General features: G+C 44.1%; 1 protein-coding gene across 1 annotated transcript; it reads right to left on the minus strand.

The window, feature by feature from the left end:
- Nucleotides 1-452: 452 nt before the first annotated feature.
- Nucleotides 453-8,548, minus strand: AHSG (alpha 2-HS glycoprotein; the record flags this gene model as incomplete). Its single annotated transcript, XM_080696556.1, has 7 exons — nt 453-785; nt 1,418-1,501; nt 2,912-3,013; nt 4,464-4,627; nt 5,230-5,314; nt 5,649-5,756; nt 8,336-8,548. The coding sequence occupies 7 exons, from the start codon at nt 8,546-8,548 to the stop codon at nt 453-455; spliced, it is 1,089 nt and encodes a 362-aa protein (XP_080552682.1).
- Between the last annotated feature and the right edge of the window lie 8,670 nt (nt 8,549-17,218).

Here is a 17,218-nt window from a genome sequence, read left to right on the forward strand (position 1 = left end):
TTGTTTTCTTTTTCATGTAGATTTCAATGAGGAACACCTGTATGGTTGCTGGGATGACAGATCACACACACAAACAGACCTGGGAAAATGTAGGCAATAATCATGACTGTATTTTAGCTTAGAACTGCCTTTATTAAGGAAGTCCCTTGGGCACTTTCAGTGATAAGCAAGAGCACCATTGAGAGTTACAGTTTTAGTTATTTTTATAACTAGGTCAACCAGAAGGCAGAGAGCACATTGGCAGTGGTTTACCATCAAAACAAAAACAATCAAGTTCTTGGCCTTAGCCTTCCACCAAACATTACCTTCACCCTTTCTGCTTGACTTGATATTAATCGAGACCCACATGGCATTTGCTTTGACATCAGACAAGGCACCCACCCATGCCAAACTTGGTCAAGACGGTGGCTATGCTTTCTATGCCAAATCTTCTCATCTCTGCTGTATCTAGTCTAGATCTTGAAGTATCTGATCCTCCCGGGGCATGGTTGGACCAGTGGACCACCAGGACCAGCAGCACCAGGTTGTTTCACCTTGTGTTTTCTCCGTGGGTGGAACACTTCTCCTGAGGCTGACTCCACAGAGGCCATGCCTGAGAAGGCATGGCGCAGATCATAGTGTTCCTGGTGCAACAGGGGTCCTTGCGGACCTGGTATCATGACGGGTCCCACGGACAGGGAAGCTGCAGGCAGGCCAGCTGAAGGGGGTGCAGGTGCAGCTTGATCCACCACAGTGGGAGGGCTCACTGCGCTGGTGCCATCTGATGGGGGCTGTGGGACCACCGGCTGAAGAGAGAACCATTTCCCTAGGTTATCTTGCTTCTTCCTCCTCCCAACAAACACCCATAAGTCCCAAATAAGACACCCTCATCTGATTTCCTCACAGTGATCATTTTTATTTGCAAAAAAATTAGCAATAAAGATCTACCTAGATGTAAAGGGTTGTCATCAGGGTTACAGAGGAGGGATAACCAGCCTATGGGGGGGCCCTGTCTCACCAGGATTATCTTGGTGATGGTGAACACACATACATCACATGAGTATAAGTGCCTCACCTACAGCTAACCTTGACTTTGTCATCTTCTCCTTCAGCCACCGAGAGCTATCTGTCAGGCAGATCTGTCTACCCAGACTCTGCCACCAAGAGAACCATTCCCGCCTCCCATGAATAAAAAGGTGGCTTCTTGGCTGCACATTAGCATGGTCTTGCCATGGAACCAGCAGTGCATGGGAGGAAAAGACACAGCTGAAATATCCTCCATGTGTTCATGATTCTATATTGACAGTGCTATTTCATATTGTGAAGTTCTGAAGGACAGGACAGCAAATGTTCTGTTATTAGTTATGCACTATGTCAATGTTAAGGAGTCATTGTGTTCTAAAGATGTGAAAAAGAATTCTTGTTGTTAAGTTGTTACCTGTGCTTGGAAGATGGTGCAGGTCTCTGAAACTTCTTCTCCACCAAGCTTCTTATTGAGTGTTGCCTTACAGAAGCCATATTGCTGCCCACCGAGAGAGGAGTTATTTTATTTATTTATTTATTTATTATTTACTTACTTACTTATTTATTTTTGTGGTACTGGGGGTAGAACCCAGGGGCTTTCTACCTCCAGGCTGCACTCCCAGCCCTATTTTATATTTTAATTGGAAACAGAATCTCACTAAGGTGCTGAGAGCCTCAATAAGTAGCTGAGGCTGGCTTCGAACCTGCGCGATCCTCCTGTCTCTGCCTCCGAAGTGCAGGGATTACAAGCTTGCGCTATCCCGCCTGGCTGAGAGAAGTTATTTTAAATCCACAAAAAAACTGACTTTTCCCCCAGATTCATGGATAATACAATACATTGAGGCAAAGAAACTTAAATTTTAATTCTTCCTTTTATGGTTTTTTTTTTTTTTGGTACTGGGGGTAGAACCCAGAGGCTTTCTACCTCTGGGCTATACTCCCAGACCCATTTTATATTTTATTTGGAAACAGGGTCTCACTAAGTTGCTGAGCCTCACTAAGTAGCTGAGGCTGGCTTCGAACCTGCACGATCCTCCTGTCTCAGCCTCCCAAGCACAGGGATTACAAGCATGCACCACCACGCCCGGCTAATTCTTCCTTTTAAAAACTTCCTGTAGTTTATAGTTTCTGCTTATAAAATATCTACAATTCCATAGATAACATAGAAAATACAGACACACACACTATGAGAGTGAGAACGATCATCCATATTCCATAAATGATGGTGACTCAGATAGAACTATTGTTTACATTAATGTATTTCTTCTTTTGTGTGAGTGCAATACTAGAGATTGAGCCCAGGATGATTCTACCTCTGGACTATACTTCCAGCCCTTTTAATTTTTTTCAGAGTCTCATTAAATTGATGAACCTGACCTCAAACCCGTGATCTTTCTCTTTCAACTTCCCAAGTACTGTGATGACAGGTATGTGCCACCACACCTAGCTGCATTTATTATTTTTAAGTACTATTACCAACCTCCTGTTGGACACTAGGATCTTTTCTACTTTTTGTCATTTTTTATCTATGATAAATCATTTTATAGATATACTTCTGTTGAACATCTCTGATGATTTCTTTAGACTAAATTCTTAAGAGTGGACATTATTGGTTCAAAGACTTGAAAGTTTTCATATCCGCGACATATCTAGGATGTCTGCACATCACACTTCCAGCAGTTGGGCATGCTCTGGCTTGCTTAGGAAAGAACATCTGTCTTTCCCCTATCTCCATGTGCTTCCAGTAAGTGAAATGATTTGGTGACCACTCTTAAAGAGGAGGTGAGACCCCAGAGTAAGGGCTGGTGTGCCTCACCCCTGCCTGGGAGTGGGCATTTTGTATAACATAAGGATGCTCAGTTCATAACGTCGCCTTGGTGGCAACGACCCCAGGCCCTGGCCCGCTCACCTTTTCCGCTAGCAGGTTGCAAGTGGATGGATCCGTGACATCTTTAGCAACACAGTCAGTGGCAGCCACAGCAAACTCCACATAGGTCGACTCTGGGAGAGGCTGATAAAAATACATGAAAATACACTTTGAGGCGATTATGGCTTGAATTGAAAAGGGGAGGGTGGGAGGATGGAGAGAAGCAGCAAGGACCACTGCAGCATCCAACCTCAGGGAGCATCATTCACATAGACCACGTTCTGCAGCCTAAAAACATGCCCGGGCATGGGTGCCAGGACAGTTTTTGGAACTGTGCTCTGAAGTGTTGTATGACAGCTGTTGGGTCTTTCCTGAAGGAGGGGAAAGTACTCATTGCTCATCATCCAGGGTGGAGGGGAGTTTTCAGAAACAAAACAGGAAGTCAGAAGGCCAACCTTACACTGACTTAAATGGGAACCCTGCTCCCCTGGTGCTAACTTGTAGGGCTGTGGTAGTGCTTAGGTTACTCCAAGAAGGGAAAGTGAAGTGATGACCCCCTCTCCCATCTATTTCATAGAGCAAGATTGAGTGGAGAAAATTTTAAGTGAAATTATGGAAGATATAGCTTGTGTTTTGTCTTATAGTATTTTAAATCTATTGGACATTTACTATATAAAATGTTATGCAGTACAGTCTGGGATAGGGATGTCCTGGAAGTCACATATCCTGAATAATAAAATCATCACCTAGACTAATATATTTCTAAGTATGCCATAGCTACTATCCACATTACCAGGTTTCTTAAAAATTAGAATTCTGTTGCATTCAAGTATGATAAACAATCTGGAGTATGATCAGATTTTTTCCAGTGATTCAAAAAGTATGTTAGGATTCTGCTATTATAAGGAGGCTCATGCTTTAGGAAGTGTTCAGGCCTGTTGCAGATGTTGGTTGTGATGGGTCGTAAATGAATGGAGACCAGTGAACTTACAGCTAGTGTGTCTGGATAATATGGGAACCTCCGCCCCCCAACACTGGGTAGTGGATTTATTTATTTGTTTGCCTGTTTGTTTACTGGTACTGGGGATTTAACTAAAGGTTCTATCTCTGAGTTATGCTGTGAGCTGTACCCCCAGCCCCTATTTTTTTTATTGTGCTGGAGATTGAACCCAGAGCCTTGCTCACCCTAGGCAAGCACTCTACCGCTGAGCTACATCCCTTGCTTAGTTTTTAAATTTTGAAACATATCTCAATAAGTTGCAGTTGGCCTCAAACCTGAGATTCTCCTATCTCAGTCTCTCAAATACTGGGATTACAGGCATGCACCACCATGCCAGGCTCAAGTCGGTTGGGATTGTGCCCATGGTGGAATCCATTTGTTTTCAATTAGAGGGACTTGGCTTGAGGGAAGCGCTGGCGGTCTGGGGTCCTCGTTACTTTCACCTTTCTCATACTCCTGGGGACCCCATTTATTCTTTTCCAACCAACACCTTCCTTGTATTCTGGTTTCTGCCCTTGTGCCTGTTCTTCCCTCAGCCTGCTTCACCAAGTGCCACGAAACTGCCCGGTCTGTCGAAAGGGTCTCAGTCTTTACCACAATTTGAGCACGGGAAATTTCCATCAGCTGATAGTAGGAGCCATTACTCTGCTTGTTGAAGGCATCCAGGGCAGTCTTCACTGCATGCACCACTCTACTGTCATTACGCTGGGCCAGCAGGGGGCAGTTGGGGCATATTTTGAGCACATCTTCCTTGGAGTCTGCACAGAGAGGAGAACCCTGCTAATTCTCCAACACGTTCGCTTGAGCCCCGCTGACTTCCAAAGGGCTGAGGCACGCTCCAGCCACTTTGACATTATTCTCTGTCTCTTAACTAAGACTTCAAGTGGCTTGTATCATGCTGTAATGTCTGCAGGAATCTGTCATCAGGACAAATTTTACCTCCAGTGAGAGCAGCTCCTTAAACTACATCCAAGATGGAGGAAGTTTAGCTTCTCCTTCTCTTCACTGACAAAATGACTAAAACTAGTGGGATCAAAACTATTCAGACTCCTTCACCTCTGTCTGCCGCCTCTCTCTCTTTTTTTTTTTTTTTTTTTTTTTGGTGGTACTGGGGTTCCTGGAAGCCCTTCTACCTCCGGACTACACTCCCAGACCTATTTTTATACTTTTTTATTTTTGGAAACAGGGTCTCTTAAGCCAGCACAACTGCCTTCAAACCTGCCCGATCCTCCCGTCTCCGCCTCCCAAGCGCGGGGATTACAAGCGTGGGCCACCACGCCCAGCCAGCCGCCTCTCTTTCTTTCTCTTTCCGCCACCCCGCGCCCCAGGTGAAAAGATTTAAAAACAGAAGCATCTGTACCTGGGGTGGAATCACATTTTGCAAACAACACGGAAAACTGGTCGCCCTGTTTCAGCAAGCGAAAGTCACAGTCTCCTTCCACAGCCTGGTGAAACAAACGCAGAGTGAGGCCCCGACACCGCTGGCCTCCAGTCCTCCCCGGGAAGGCCCACCCTGAGCCATGGTGGTTTAGCATGACCCTCACAAAATTACCTGCATGCATAATATTGAAACATTACACTTTCTGCTTTCAGGGAGGGCTGTAACAGGGACGTGATTCACCCCCAAGAGAGTTAGCATCCGGTGGCAATTTTAGGAACCTTGCCCTGGCTAGCCAGGAAAGCAGGCTGGGAAAATGGATACAAGTGAGCCTGTTCATGGCTGAACTGCTGGTGAAACCGGCTGGGGTACTCAGCAGCCACAATACGTAGGTTACTCACATGCTGGGTCAGCCCTCTCACAGAGCAGTTTGCCAGGGGTGTGGGGTCCAGTGCATGGCAGGTGGTCTCCAACGTGTCTATTTCAAGTTCGTACACCTCTCCCAGGGACTGTGGAGACAGAATGAAGAGGTGGCAGCCTGGCCACCACCAAGCACGTTGTGCCAGCCAAAGTAGCTAGAGCCCACGCCATTCAGGAGAAGGGAGGGAGAAGTCATTCCTACTGCTGGTCTCTACTCCATCTAGCTCCACAGAGAGGACCACTCCCAGGCTTTTCTTTTTCTTCTTCTTCTTCTTTTTTTTTTTTTTTTTTTGGTGGTACTGGGGTTCCTGAAAGCCCTTCTACCTCCGGGCTACACTCCCAGACCTATTTTTACATTTTTATTTGGACACAGCGTCTCCTAAGCCAGCACACGCGCAGCTGGCTTCGAACCTGTGTGATCCTCCTGTCTCTGCCTCCCAAGCGTGAGGATTACAAGCGTGCGCCACCACGCCTGGCACTCCCAGGCTTTTCTAACCTTCCTCTTTTTTTTTTTTTTTCTTTTTTTTTTTTTTTGTACTGGGGATTAAACCCAGAGGCATTCTACCTCTGAACTACATCTTCAGCCATTTATTTATTTATTTCAGAAACAGGGTCTTGCTAAGTTATGAGAGTCTCCCTAAATTGCTGAGACTGGCCTTGAATCTGTGATCTTCCTGTCTTACCTCCCAATACTGACATTGCAAGTGTGAGCCGCCGTACCCAAACTAACCTTCCTCTACTGATTAGGTAATCCCTAAATGGTGCTTCAAGCAAGAAGAGGGCCTTGCCCAAGTGATGGAGCCACAGACCTCACTCTGAGATCAACTCTGAAACTAGAAATGGGTGTTGAGACTTATTTTTTTTTATTTTAAATATCTCACTTTTCAAGCATTGCTTTGAAAAAAGCAAAAAGATTTTCTTCGTCAAGAAGAAAGGTACACTGCAAAGTAAGGTGGCATAGGATAATAGCTTACTGTGTTTTCTTTATCTTCCCTCCATTTTGTTTTTCCATTCCTCTCATTATCTACTTTCCCTCCTTCGACCATTTTCTTTTCCTTCTTAGAGGTTTTTCCTGCTGTTGTCCTTTTCTCTGGGCTTCTTTCTTCCTGGATGCATAGGTACTGCTCTCTACCTCCCCCTACTGGTTATAAGAGGGAAGAACATGTCTACCTAGACAAGAGGAAACTAGTTATCACTAGTGTAAACCCCAATTCCAGAAACTTGCATAACTCTTTGGAATGATTCTTACCAGTCAACCTGTTTATATATTCTTTCCTCAAAGTCTGGAAAATCAAGAAATCCTGGAATATCTCAGCCCATCTCTTTTTGCCTCTCATTTTAGCACTGGTGACTCACTAGTAACTGAAGAGCAGAATCTTCCCTGGAGGAAGAGCCCATTTTATGATGTGCAGGTCCACAGTGACTAGGAGCTGGCTACACCTGGTTTTCTCAAGGAAAGCATCCCTCAAGCTCTTCCTTAGGTGAAGTTCATTCCCTCTTCCCACAGATATGCATTCCGTGTGCTTATTTCTCCTGCATCCACTGGTGTCTCCTCTGAACCACCATTATATTTTAATGTGGATGCACAACTCTTAAAATCCACACAGGAATGAAATCCTGATTTCAAATGTTTTGTTTCCTTTGTGAGATCAAATGTCAGTCTAGATGTCCTGACATTTTACCTTATTTTCCTTCCTAATTGTGAATCTTTTTTATATATAGACTGACTGTCTCTGTAACCTTTGTGTTAGGTTAAATTACATAAAATTGTCCATTTTTTCTGTCAAAAGCAGCCAAATATTGGCAGTTTAAATGGTTCAACCTACTCTTCCCATAGCACCCAATCTTGGTTCTTGCCCAAAGAAGGCTTAATCATACACAAAGTCTAATTTCAAAACAGGCAGTAGACAGGCGCCTTTCCCACCTCTTCAAATCTCTCGACTGTCCTTGGCATATTTATGGCTTGTCCTTTATTGTCACTGGCTCAGGCTGCACTGGTTTCTTGTCTGGCATATGTAGAAGTGAATCCTGTGTGTGTCAAGACTTCTCTCTGGGGGGGCGTATAACTCTTTTGGGGAGGCAGCTTGTACAGAGGAAGAAACCCAGGTTTGGAATCAAATCCCAGCTTGAATGCTGACTAATTACATGACCTTGAGCAAAGACATACCAACCCATCAGAGCCTTGCTTTCTTATGTAAGATAAGGACTATTAATGTGTCATGTGGGTCTGGAAAGGGGAAGGGAAGGAGATACTGAGATGAGCTCTGTGAAAGGGCCTGGCACATAGTAGGCACTCGTCAAATGCCAGTTTCATTCAATCTCAGTTCTTGTCATGGAGAAATATGAACCAAGAAAGGTAAATCATTTTCAAACAGTGTTAATTTGGCAAATAGAAGCCAATCTCCTGGGCCCTAACTTTTCCACTTGTGGCCTGCAAAATATCCTTTGAAATCTTGTCTTCTCCTCCACCCTCTTCTTCCTCCCAGTACCCTCCTGCAGAACTGAATGTCTCTTCTCTCACTCTCCATCTGCTGCTTCTTTTACTCCTGGGAAGAAATCAATGTCCCCGCTGCAGTTGCGCTTGAGCTGGACGATGCCAGTCTTTTGAGGTACTGAGTTAGGCTCCACACATAGGTTCTTTCAGCTTGTTTACAGTAGATTCACTTACCTGGGACCACACCTTCACCTGGTCAATCTGGTTTAAGGCGTGCTTGTATCCCTGAAGAAGGTGCTTATTGATGTAGTTCACAGCCGTCAGGGCTGCTCGCTCTGTTTCTGGGTCATCACAGTCTGGCTGCCTAAAACCCAGCCCATGGCCATGGGGGGCCGAGCGGCAGCCCCAGAGCTGAGCGAGGCAAAAGAGCAGGACGAGGGATTTCATGGCTGCCCCGGGGGCCCTGGTAGGTGGGCAGAGGGTGGGAGGCTTTGCACCTACCCAGGTACTCTGCCTGGAAAGCTAGATCGACGGAAGGGTGGAGGGCTTTATTTATCTCTCGGAGCCTGCTGAAGGAATTGCATAAGGACGATTTTAGTTCTGGTTCCAAAATCCCTGCAAACATGAGCCCTGAAAAGGCAAACAAGTTAGGACATCACTGACCCCACAAATCTGCTAAAGTCAACACTGCTGCAGGGAGATGCTCCAAAGTCTGCTTGGCAGCAGAGGAGAGGCAGCCGAGGGCATGCGGTGGCATGGCCAGTCTCAGTGTGGGGTTGGTGGAGGACGAGTCCTCTACTGAGGCCCATGAAGGAATATTCAGCAATTTGATAAAATCCTCTACTGTTGGAGAGGTGTTTCCTCCAGGAGGGGCCCCCAGAGGGAAAACAAAGCCCACAGATATTACAAAGGTACAGATGAACTTTAGGAGATGCCAAGAATGTGGTTAAGATCCTTGGAGGGAGGGAGGGAGCGAGGGAAGGAAGGAAGGAAGGAAGGAAGGAAGGAAGGAAGGAAAAACTTTCTGTCTTGAGTGGGGAATGGAGAAGAAAGGAGGATGTGTTTCTTGCAGAGGGATTTGGACTCGCTACCACCCTCATACTCCTTTCTCCAGACTGCACTGCCTGGGCACTGAAGGTGACAGAATACTCAGGCACTGACCTGTGTCTACTTGGTGGCTGAATGGGATTGGCACCAGTAGCCTTGTGATCCCAGCCAGTATAGATGAGTGTGGCAGAAGGAAATCCTGGCCCAACAGCTACTCACCTAACAAAGCTCTGGGTGTGACAGTGCAGCACCGCAGGCTGAGACACGCCAGGGCCAGCTAAGAACACAAATACCCCCTTAACACTCTGCAGCCTCAGCAGAATGGTAGCATGCCTTTGTGAATACAGGGCCACAGTGTTCACCCCGGGGCCGCCTTTTAAGTGGCTCCTGACCACCTCAGTTATGACCTCCAAGGGGAGTGGGCAGAGCAGCAAGGGGCTTGGGAAATGTCATAAAAAGATATGATTTATTCTGGGAGCAAAGCAGTTCTGCCACAGAGACCAGCATGCTTCTCACAGTTTTAGAGCTCACCAGGGTGTGGTAGTGGGTATGTGGTTTGATATTGCTTCAGAGGGGAAAAAATGGTTAAAAAATAAAAGATTCTCTAGCAGAAAGCTTAATAATACTGATTTGCAGTGGGAGAGGTCCGGGTGGTGATGAGGTAGAAAAGGAAAGGACTTGGGGGTGGGTGGGTAATTGAATCCAGGGGCATTCTACCTCTGAGCTACACCCCCAGACCTTTTTATTTTGAAGCTGGGTCTTGATAAGTTACTGAGGCTGACCTCAATTCTGCAATCCTCCTGTCTTAGCCTCCCAAGTACTAGCATTTACAGGTGTGTGTCACCATGCCCGGCTAGTAAAGGACCTTTCATATTCATTCCCAACAGCTCCACACATCTTTAGAGAATTGTAATGGCAGAAGTCCATAGGTCAGGCTCCAGGTTTTCTCAGAGAGGAGATTGTAGCTCTTAGAGACAAGGAACGTGCTCTGGTCTTCTAGCAAGGCCAGTTTACCATCAGCTTTATGCCAATTTTATTCAAAGACCTGGCTCATGATCTTTTTGTACAAACTATGTTTTTCTTTAAAAATACTAACTATGGTTACTGCTGAATATTTGGAAACTATGAAACCATTCAGTGAACTCACATTTGGTTTCTCATCCACACAGATGAATAAAGTATAACTTTTTTATTCACAATTGATGTGAAAATTTAGTCTCATCACTTTCAGATAAGCTGATTTCCCAGACACATGGGTTGAAATGCAGTCCCATTTAGTACTGCCTGCCTCTCTTGCTTCATCCTCCATTGGGAGTAAAGAATAAGCCTGAGGTGGAGAGAATGACTTGACAAATGCCCCAAGAAAGGGCTGTCCTCCTTTGCTCTTCTTCAGGTCCTTGTGCTAGCATCTTCTGCCAGGTGACTGTCCCGTCCACTTCCCAGGCACATCTAACTGGCAGGTCCACCTGCTATCTAGTGTCCTTCTTGTGTCCTTCTAATGCACAGAAAGACAGTCCTTGAATTCTTGGATGAAGGGTCCCCTGTTCCAGCTGTGAGATCCTTTTGAGGCCGCAGGTCTTCTCAGTGCCACCTCCATTTTTTAAAAGTGGGAAATTTTGGCTGCTATGTCCACACAAGGTATAAGAGTTTCATGAAACCACCTTCTGCCAGGACTCCCCCTGCAGTCATGTCCCCTCCACTGTCCAAGTGCCAACCTGCTCCTCAGAGGGCTTCCTCCTATAGGGTGATGTCTCCTTGTGCAAATCTCCTGGCTACCCCTGCAAAGCAACATTGGATCTTCTCTGCCCTGGGATCCCCACACTTGTCTGGGTGTGGTTCTATTGCCATCCCAACCAGAAGATTTGAGGCTATGCGGAGAAAAAAATGTTCTGTATTGAGCATTTCTCTTGGTACTTTTAGTTTTGGATTTTCCACCGGTGACTCCTTCTAAGCATGAAGTATTTTACCTGATGCTAGGAGGATAAGACATGTGCAGATAAGTGCAGAGCAGTTAATATCTCATCTGTCATTCTAAACATATAGACATCTTGGCATTCACACCATGATACCAAGTGTTAAAGCTGGTTGAGGGAAGCAGCAAAGGCCTAGGGAGCAGAGGAAAAACAGTCATCTCCAGGAGATGGCAGCAGGGAGCTGGGCAATGCCACCAATGGCTCCAAAGCTCTTCACCAGCGAGTCCCTAGAGTAGGTGGTGAGTTTGAACTATTCTGAGTCAAGGCTTAACATTTATTGTTGACAGTCAGGAGCCAGGACAAGAAGGGTCACCATACAATCAGGATGAGAGTTTTCAGTAGTTAGTTCCATGGGTGGCCCAGCCAGTGGACAGGGGTCTAGGAGAAGGGTAGAGCTAGAAGGAGGTGAAATATCAAGCCCATCAGCCTGAGAAGTGAGAGCTAGAAACCCAGCCTCTCACAAACCAGAACACAAGCACATGCATGCTGACCAAAGCCAGAAGAATGATTGGCTCCACAGGGAGGGAGAGTGATGGTTGATTTAAATCATCAAGTCAGGTTCCTGGCTCTGCCTACTCTGGTACTTACATGATAAAGACCCCGAGAAGCTGGGTATTTTATTTAATTCCTGATAAGCTTGGTGTTTCTTGATTCATATGTCCCACAAACACTATTGAGCACCTACTATCTCTGCAGTGCCTGGGCATAAGAGTGATGAAAAAACACCAGCTTGCCCTGAAGGAACTTATCTAAACTCATTTGGTTCATCAACATCTGACCATCAAAGAACTATCAGTTATTACAAAATTATCATAGTGTGCCTGTGTGTATGTTTATTTTGAACTGTCTTCAAACTATTTTTATCTTTATTGCTCTACTCCCTTTTTTTTTTGGTACTGGGGATTGAACTCAGGGACATTCTACCACTGAGCTGCACCCCAGCCCTTTTTATTTTCTATTTTGAAACAGGGTATCTCTGAGAGTTGCTGAGAGTGGTCTCAGACTTGTGATTCTTCTGTCTTAGCCTCCCAAGTACTGTGATTACAGGCAAGTGCCAACATCCCCAGCTCCAAAATCATCATAGTTTTATCAAATGAATTACCATAAGGCCCTGTGGAGATAGAGATTTATTTATCCAATATAAAATATTAATCAGTTAGAATACGAATTATCCTTGTCCATGAACCCATCAGGTTTTGTGAATCAGGTAACTTAGTACCTATTGCCCTGGAAGTTATGATCCAGTAATCTGAAAGAGCCCTTTGGACTCGGTGTGAGTTGACCAGTCAGACCACAGCAAGGCAAAGTGGCTAAATCACAGTGACCAGGAGGTGATTGCTCCCTGTTTGGGGGTGGAGAAAATGCTCTACAAACCTTCCCCTAACCTTGATCTCATAGCTATGACCTGGCTCTGAAATTCCAAACCCTGCAAGGAAGCTGCATTTGAGGGCATGTAAGAAGGTAGGAGCAAACTAGCATAGGGTGAGGGAGCCGGTGAACTACAGTGTTCAAGGAGACCCTCTCCCTGGATGCTGTTCCTCCTAAAATTTTGCGGCCTCTCCCTTCCTATACCCTAGGCCTGGCCTTGGGGAAGATGCACAACATAAGCACAGAATCTTTAAAAAGATTCTATTTTATCAAATCTTTGCCGTTTTTCAAGAGAAGTTGTTGTTGTTGACAATGTTGTTGTTTTTACTATTTGGACTGTTGAACCCACTATAAAATGGGCCCCAACATAGTCATCTTTGGGGCTGGGTTTGCATAATTCTGTAAGAAACCATGTAAATCTTTTACTTTCATGTGATTGGAAGAAAACTTTCTACTATGCTGTTCAATGTGGCCTTGACACCTACTCAAAAGTTTTGTCTCACAAAAGAGAGATTCACTTTAGAGTCAAGGAAATGGGGAGCTTGGGGCTTTCTAGGGCTAGAATAGCACCTCCTTGGGAAACCAACCTTATCATAGCTAGTGCTAATGATTCCTAGTTTGTAAAAGCATGAGAGATGCACTATTCTCATCCTCCTTCCTTTACAGAGGAGAAAGCAGAGGCTCAGAGATTTTTGGAACTGACCACAGCACATAACAAGTAAGTGGCAGAGTGTGGATTTAGCCCTAACCCTTTATTTCTCTATTACTCCTAAACGAAAAGGGTATGGGACCCAAAGAAAGCTGAAAAGATTGGCTTCTGGGCACTATCTAAAAGTCAGCAAATCATTATTCTTAGCAATAGAAAAGTAGCAGGAGGATAAAATATATTGAGTTCAGTTAACAATATAAAATTCTCTAAAACATACAATGTACTTAAACATATCGAAGTCAACCACTAAGCCAAGTAAGGGAAGGAGAGATGGGGAAGGAATGGGGTGGGAATTGGGTAGGGGTTAAATCGGTGATGTGTACATGTATGTCCACACAAGATTTTTATCCCAATATGATGTACGAATATCATGCACCAATAAAAAATTTTAAAAAACAATAAAAAATTTAAAAATGAGTTTGTCCACGTAATTTCAGTGAGTAGAAAATATTTGGAAATCAATTTTTTGAAAAAATATCCTGTTGACTTTAGTTGATGACTCAAATGGTATTAAAGTTATCTCGACTGCAGGTTTTGAAGGTAAATAAGAGGTAAATGATTACACTATTTCTAGTTAGATGTTTTTCAAGGAAAATGTTAATCAATGCAAAAATCACATCCATGCCTGCTACTGGTTTCTGCCATCACTTTTTGATATCTTCAAAGCAAGGAAGATTATAGGTGAAATAATTTTCTAATGAGCTGCAGATGTGCTTGCTAGGGCCTTGGACAAAAATATTTTCAGAAGAGCCATGGTTATCCATGAAGGTTATCCTGAAGCACTAGAATCAAGTGACTTATGGCACCTTGAGTTTGGGCACTTCTGTACTCATCATGAGATTATTGGGGTTAGAATGGATCCTTTCAACAGTGAATCAGTATTTAATATTCTGTGGACCCAGATGGACATGGTGGTGCACACCTGTAATTCCAGTACTTGGGAGGCTGAGAGAGAAGGATTGTAAATTCAAGGCTAGCCTCAGCAACTTAGCAGACCCTGAGCAACTTGGCAACATTGAAATATCTGCGTCAAAATGAAATAAATAAGGAAGTCTGAGGGGGTAGCTCAAAGGTAGAACCCCCATATTCAATTCTCAGTACCATAATAAATAAATAAATAAATAAATAAATAAATAAATAAATAAATATTCTATGGATTCGTTTACTGACATCTGTTTTCTCTGGACACATACTTATTAATTTTCAACCTATATCTTGGACACTTACACTGGGCTAAGTACTAAGGTAACACAGACAAAAGGTAAAATTCTTGTATTCCAGATGCTCACTGTTGGGTCTGACTCTATAGCGCCATAAGTGCTATTGTTAGCACACAAGAAAAGTATAGCCTGCATTAAATCGAGAGGAATACAGTTGCCAGGTGGGAAGAGTTCACAGAAGGCAGGAGTGTCTATACCATACTTAATCTTGGATCCCCAGCATCTGCCTCATGCCCAGCATAGAGCGAGCCCTGTATACAATTACCAACTGAGGGGCTCTAGACAGCAACCTGTGCAATGCACCACCTCCTTCAACATCTAGTGTCTCCTTGAGAAATTTCAGAGACAGGAACCTCCTTCCACTTTAGCAGTCCATTCCATGTCTAATCAGTGTAGGAAGCTTTTCTTTCTATGCCCACCTGCCCTGGAACCTTACCAATGGCTCCAGATTCTGTCCTTAGGAACTATCTGGACTAAATCAACTATGTAGGACTGGCGTTGTAGGTCAGTGGTAGAGCACTTTCCTAGAATGTGTAAGGCTCTTGGCTTTATGACCAGCACTGCAAAAATACATACATGCATGTCAGATATACAACTTAAATCCCTAGTCTCTACATTGGGTTCTAGGTCTATAGAGACATCTACACTGCATCCTGCTCCCCTTTTCTGGCCCCCATTTCCCCTGTTTCTTCACTTATGGCTCAAGTGAATTTGTTTGGGGACTGCCTCATTTTCCTATTGAACAGGCAAGACTAGCACTAATTGTTAAACAACAGGGTAAATCATCTTGTGGTTAGAAGCCAAATTAGTTCTATAGCTAAATTATATGATGAAAGAGGATTTCTTCTAGTTTCCAGTGGTTTCTGAGCCCTCAAAATGATTAACAACAGAACCAACACAAAGGCCACTCTTTATGGGCTGCTTTGATTATGCTTCTCGAATGTGAAGACAGAAAAATGTAGGAATGTAGCACCAACGGAAGATGGTTTGAGCCTCCTGCTAGTCTTGAACCAGAAAGGCTCTCAATTGGTAGCCTCTCTCCACTCTCTTTTATTTAGTTTGGTATATTGTAATTATATATCATAACAGTTTTTCTTCACCCGTTTGCCTGATATCATGCATACTTAGGGACATGGGAAGTCTCCGTCTTTGGTATTCTTGTAACATTGGAAGGCAACAGGACATTAAGGCAAGAGGAAGTGACCACTTGAAATGGAGAGGGTTCAGATCACAGGGTCAGGGCAGGTAGTTTTCTCTGTCTGCTCTGGGATTGTGTAACAGGTGGTCAAATCATTTGGTGGGTTAAGCAACATATTGAGCCTCCAGGACTCAGATTCTGATGGAGCATGAAGCTGTGGGAGGATAGATATGAGCAGGAAGGTAAGGCTGAGCAACATGGAGAGGTAGGGGGATAGGGACAGCGTGGCTCACTAGCAGCTCTCCGCTCAGAGCCAGGACAGACCCAAGTCCAAACTATGATGCCACTGTTTGCCAGCTATGTGAAATAGCTAGAGAGTGACTCTCACTCAGCCTGAGTTTCTTTATCTGTTAAGTATGGATCATAAACCTGGTTGACAGATAAATGCCAAAGATTTAACAAGATAACGTTTGCAAAATGCTCACTACAGGGTCTGGCACAGGGTAAGATATCAATACATAAGAATTATTAATAGGTCTAATAACACACCAGCACTGGGAACACAAAGCAGTAAAAGGGAATACTAAAGACTAAAGTGTGGTGTTTGCTCTCAAGTAGCCTATATATAGAAGCAATGTAGCCTAATGGCTAAGGGTAAGGCCCCCAGGCTTTATCACATTGGACAAGTTGCCTAACTTTTCTGAGTCTCATATTACTCATCTGTAAAAGGAATAATTATAGCAGTGCATACTTTAAAATATTATTGAGAGCATTAAATAAAATAATGCATTTAATATCCCTGGCATCAGATAAGCAGATATATTACCATTTACTGAAACAGAAGGGATGTACCAGGTGAAAGAGTTCTAGAAGTCACAGGTATTTTTTTGCATCAATATACTGTCCAAGAGAGGGCCATATATTGGCAACTTCTAGCAACCAGAGGAACAGAATGAGAAAGAGAAAGAGAGAAAGAATGGTATTATAGGAAAATAACTAACAGATATTTCCCTGTTCCTTGTGCTACAAACAACAGTGACCAACCTAAAGAAATCAGCAAGGTAGGACTGGAGGATGAGGGCTTAGGCATAGGTTAGGGTAGCTGATGGTGGCTAAGGATGCAGAGCACTTAGCTAAGTCTCTAGCAATATAGAGAACCAGGCACATAAGTGATAAATCCTAGGAACAAGGATCAGAAAGGGGAGGAGAGAATCTCAGAAGCTCTCTGGGAAGGGATTCAAATGGACATTTAAATATTACACCCGCTTAGTGGGACTCTCAGTTTCCCCTTGAAGTCTCCAAGTATATTCATCAAAGCCAGCTCTCAGGAATGTTTTTGTGTAGGGGTGCTGAGCCCTGCACATAAAAGAGCCCCGTGCTAAGTGGAATGTTCTGTGATGGCAGTCTTGAGATTCTTAATAATCCTTTTAAACAAAGGGCCCTAGGGTTTTATTTTTGTATTGTGCCATGCAAATCATAAGCAGTACATAAGAGGGACCAAGTGCCATAGGCATTTCCAGAAGGGGGATATCGTTTCCAGCTGAAGGTGGACATGGAGAGAGAAAAGAAGAGAGGCCATTTCAAATTTGACCCTGAAGGATGAGCAGCATTTGGACAGATAGAAATAAGAGAGTGGGCTGTACAGTTGGAAGGATCATGTTG

The sequence above is a fragment of the Muscardinus avellanarius genome, assembly GCF_963383645.1.
Source record: "Muscardinus avellanarius genome assembly, chromosome: 5".
Taxonomy (NCBI): domain Eukaryota; kingdom Metazoa; phylum Chordata; class Mammalia; order Rodentia; family Gliridae; genus Muscardinus; species Muscardinus avellanarius.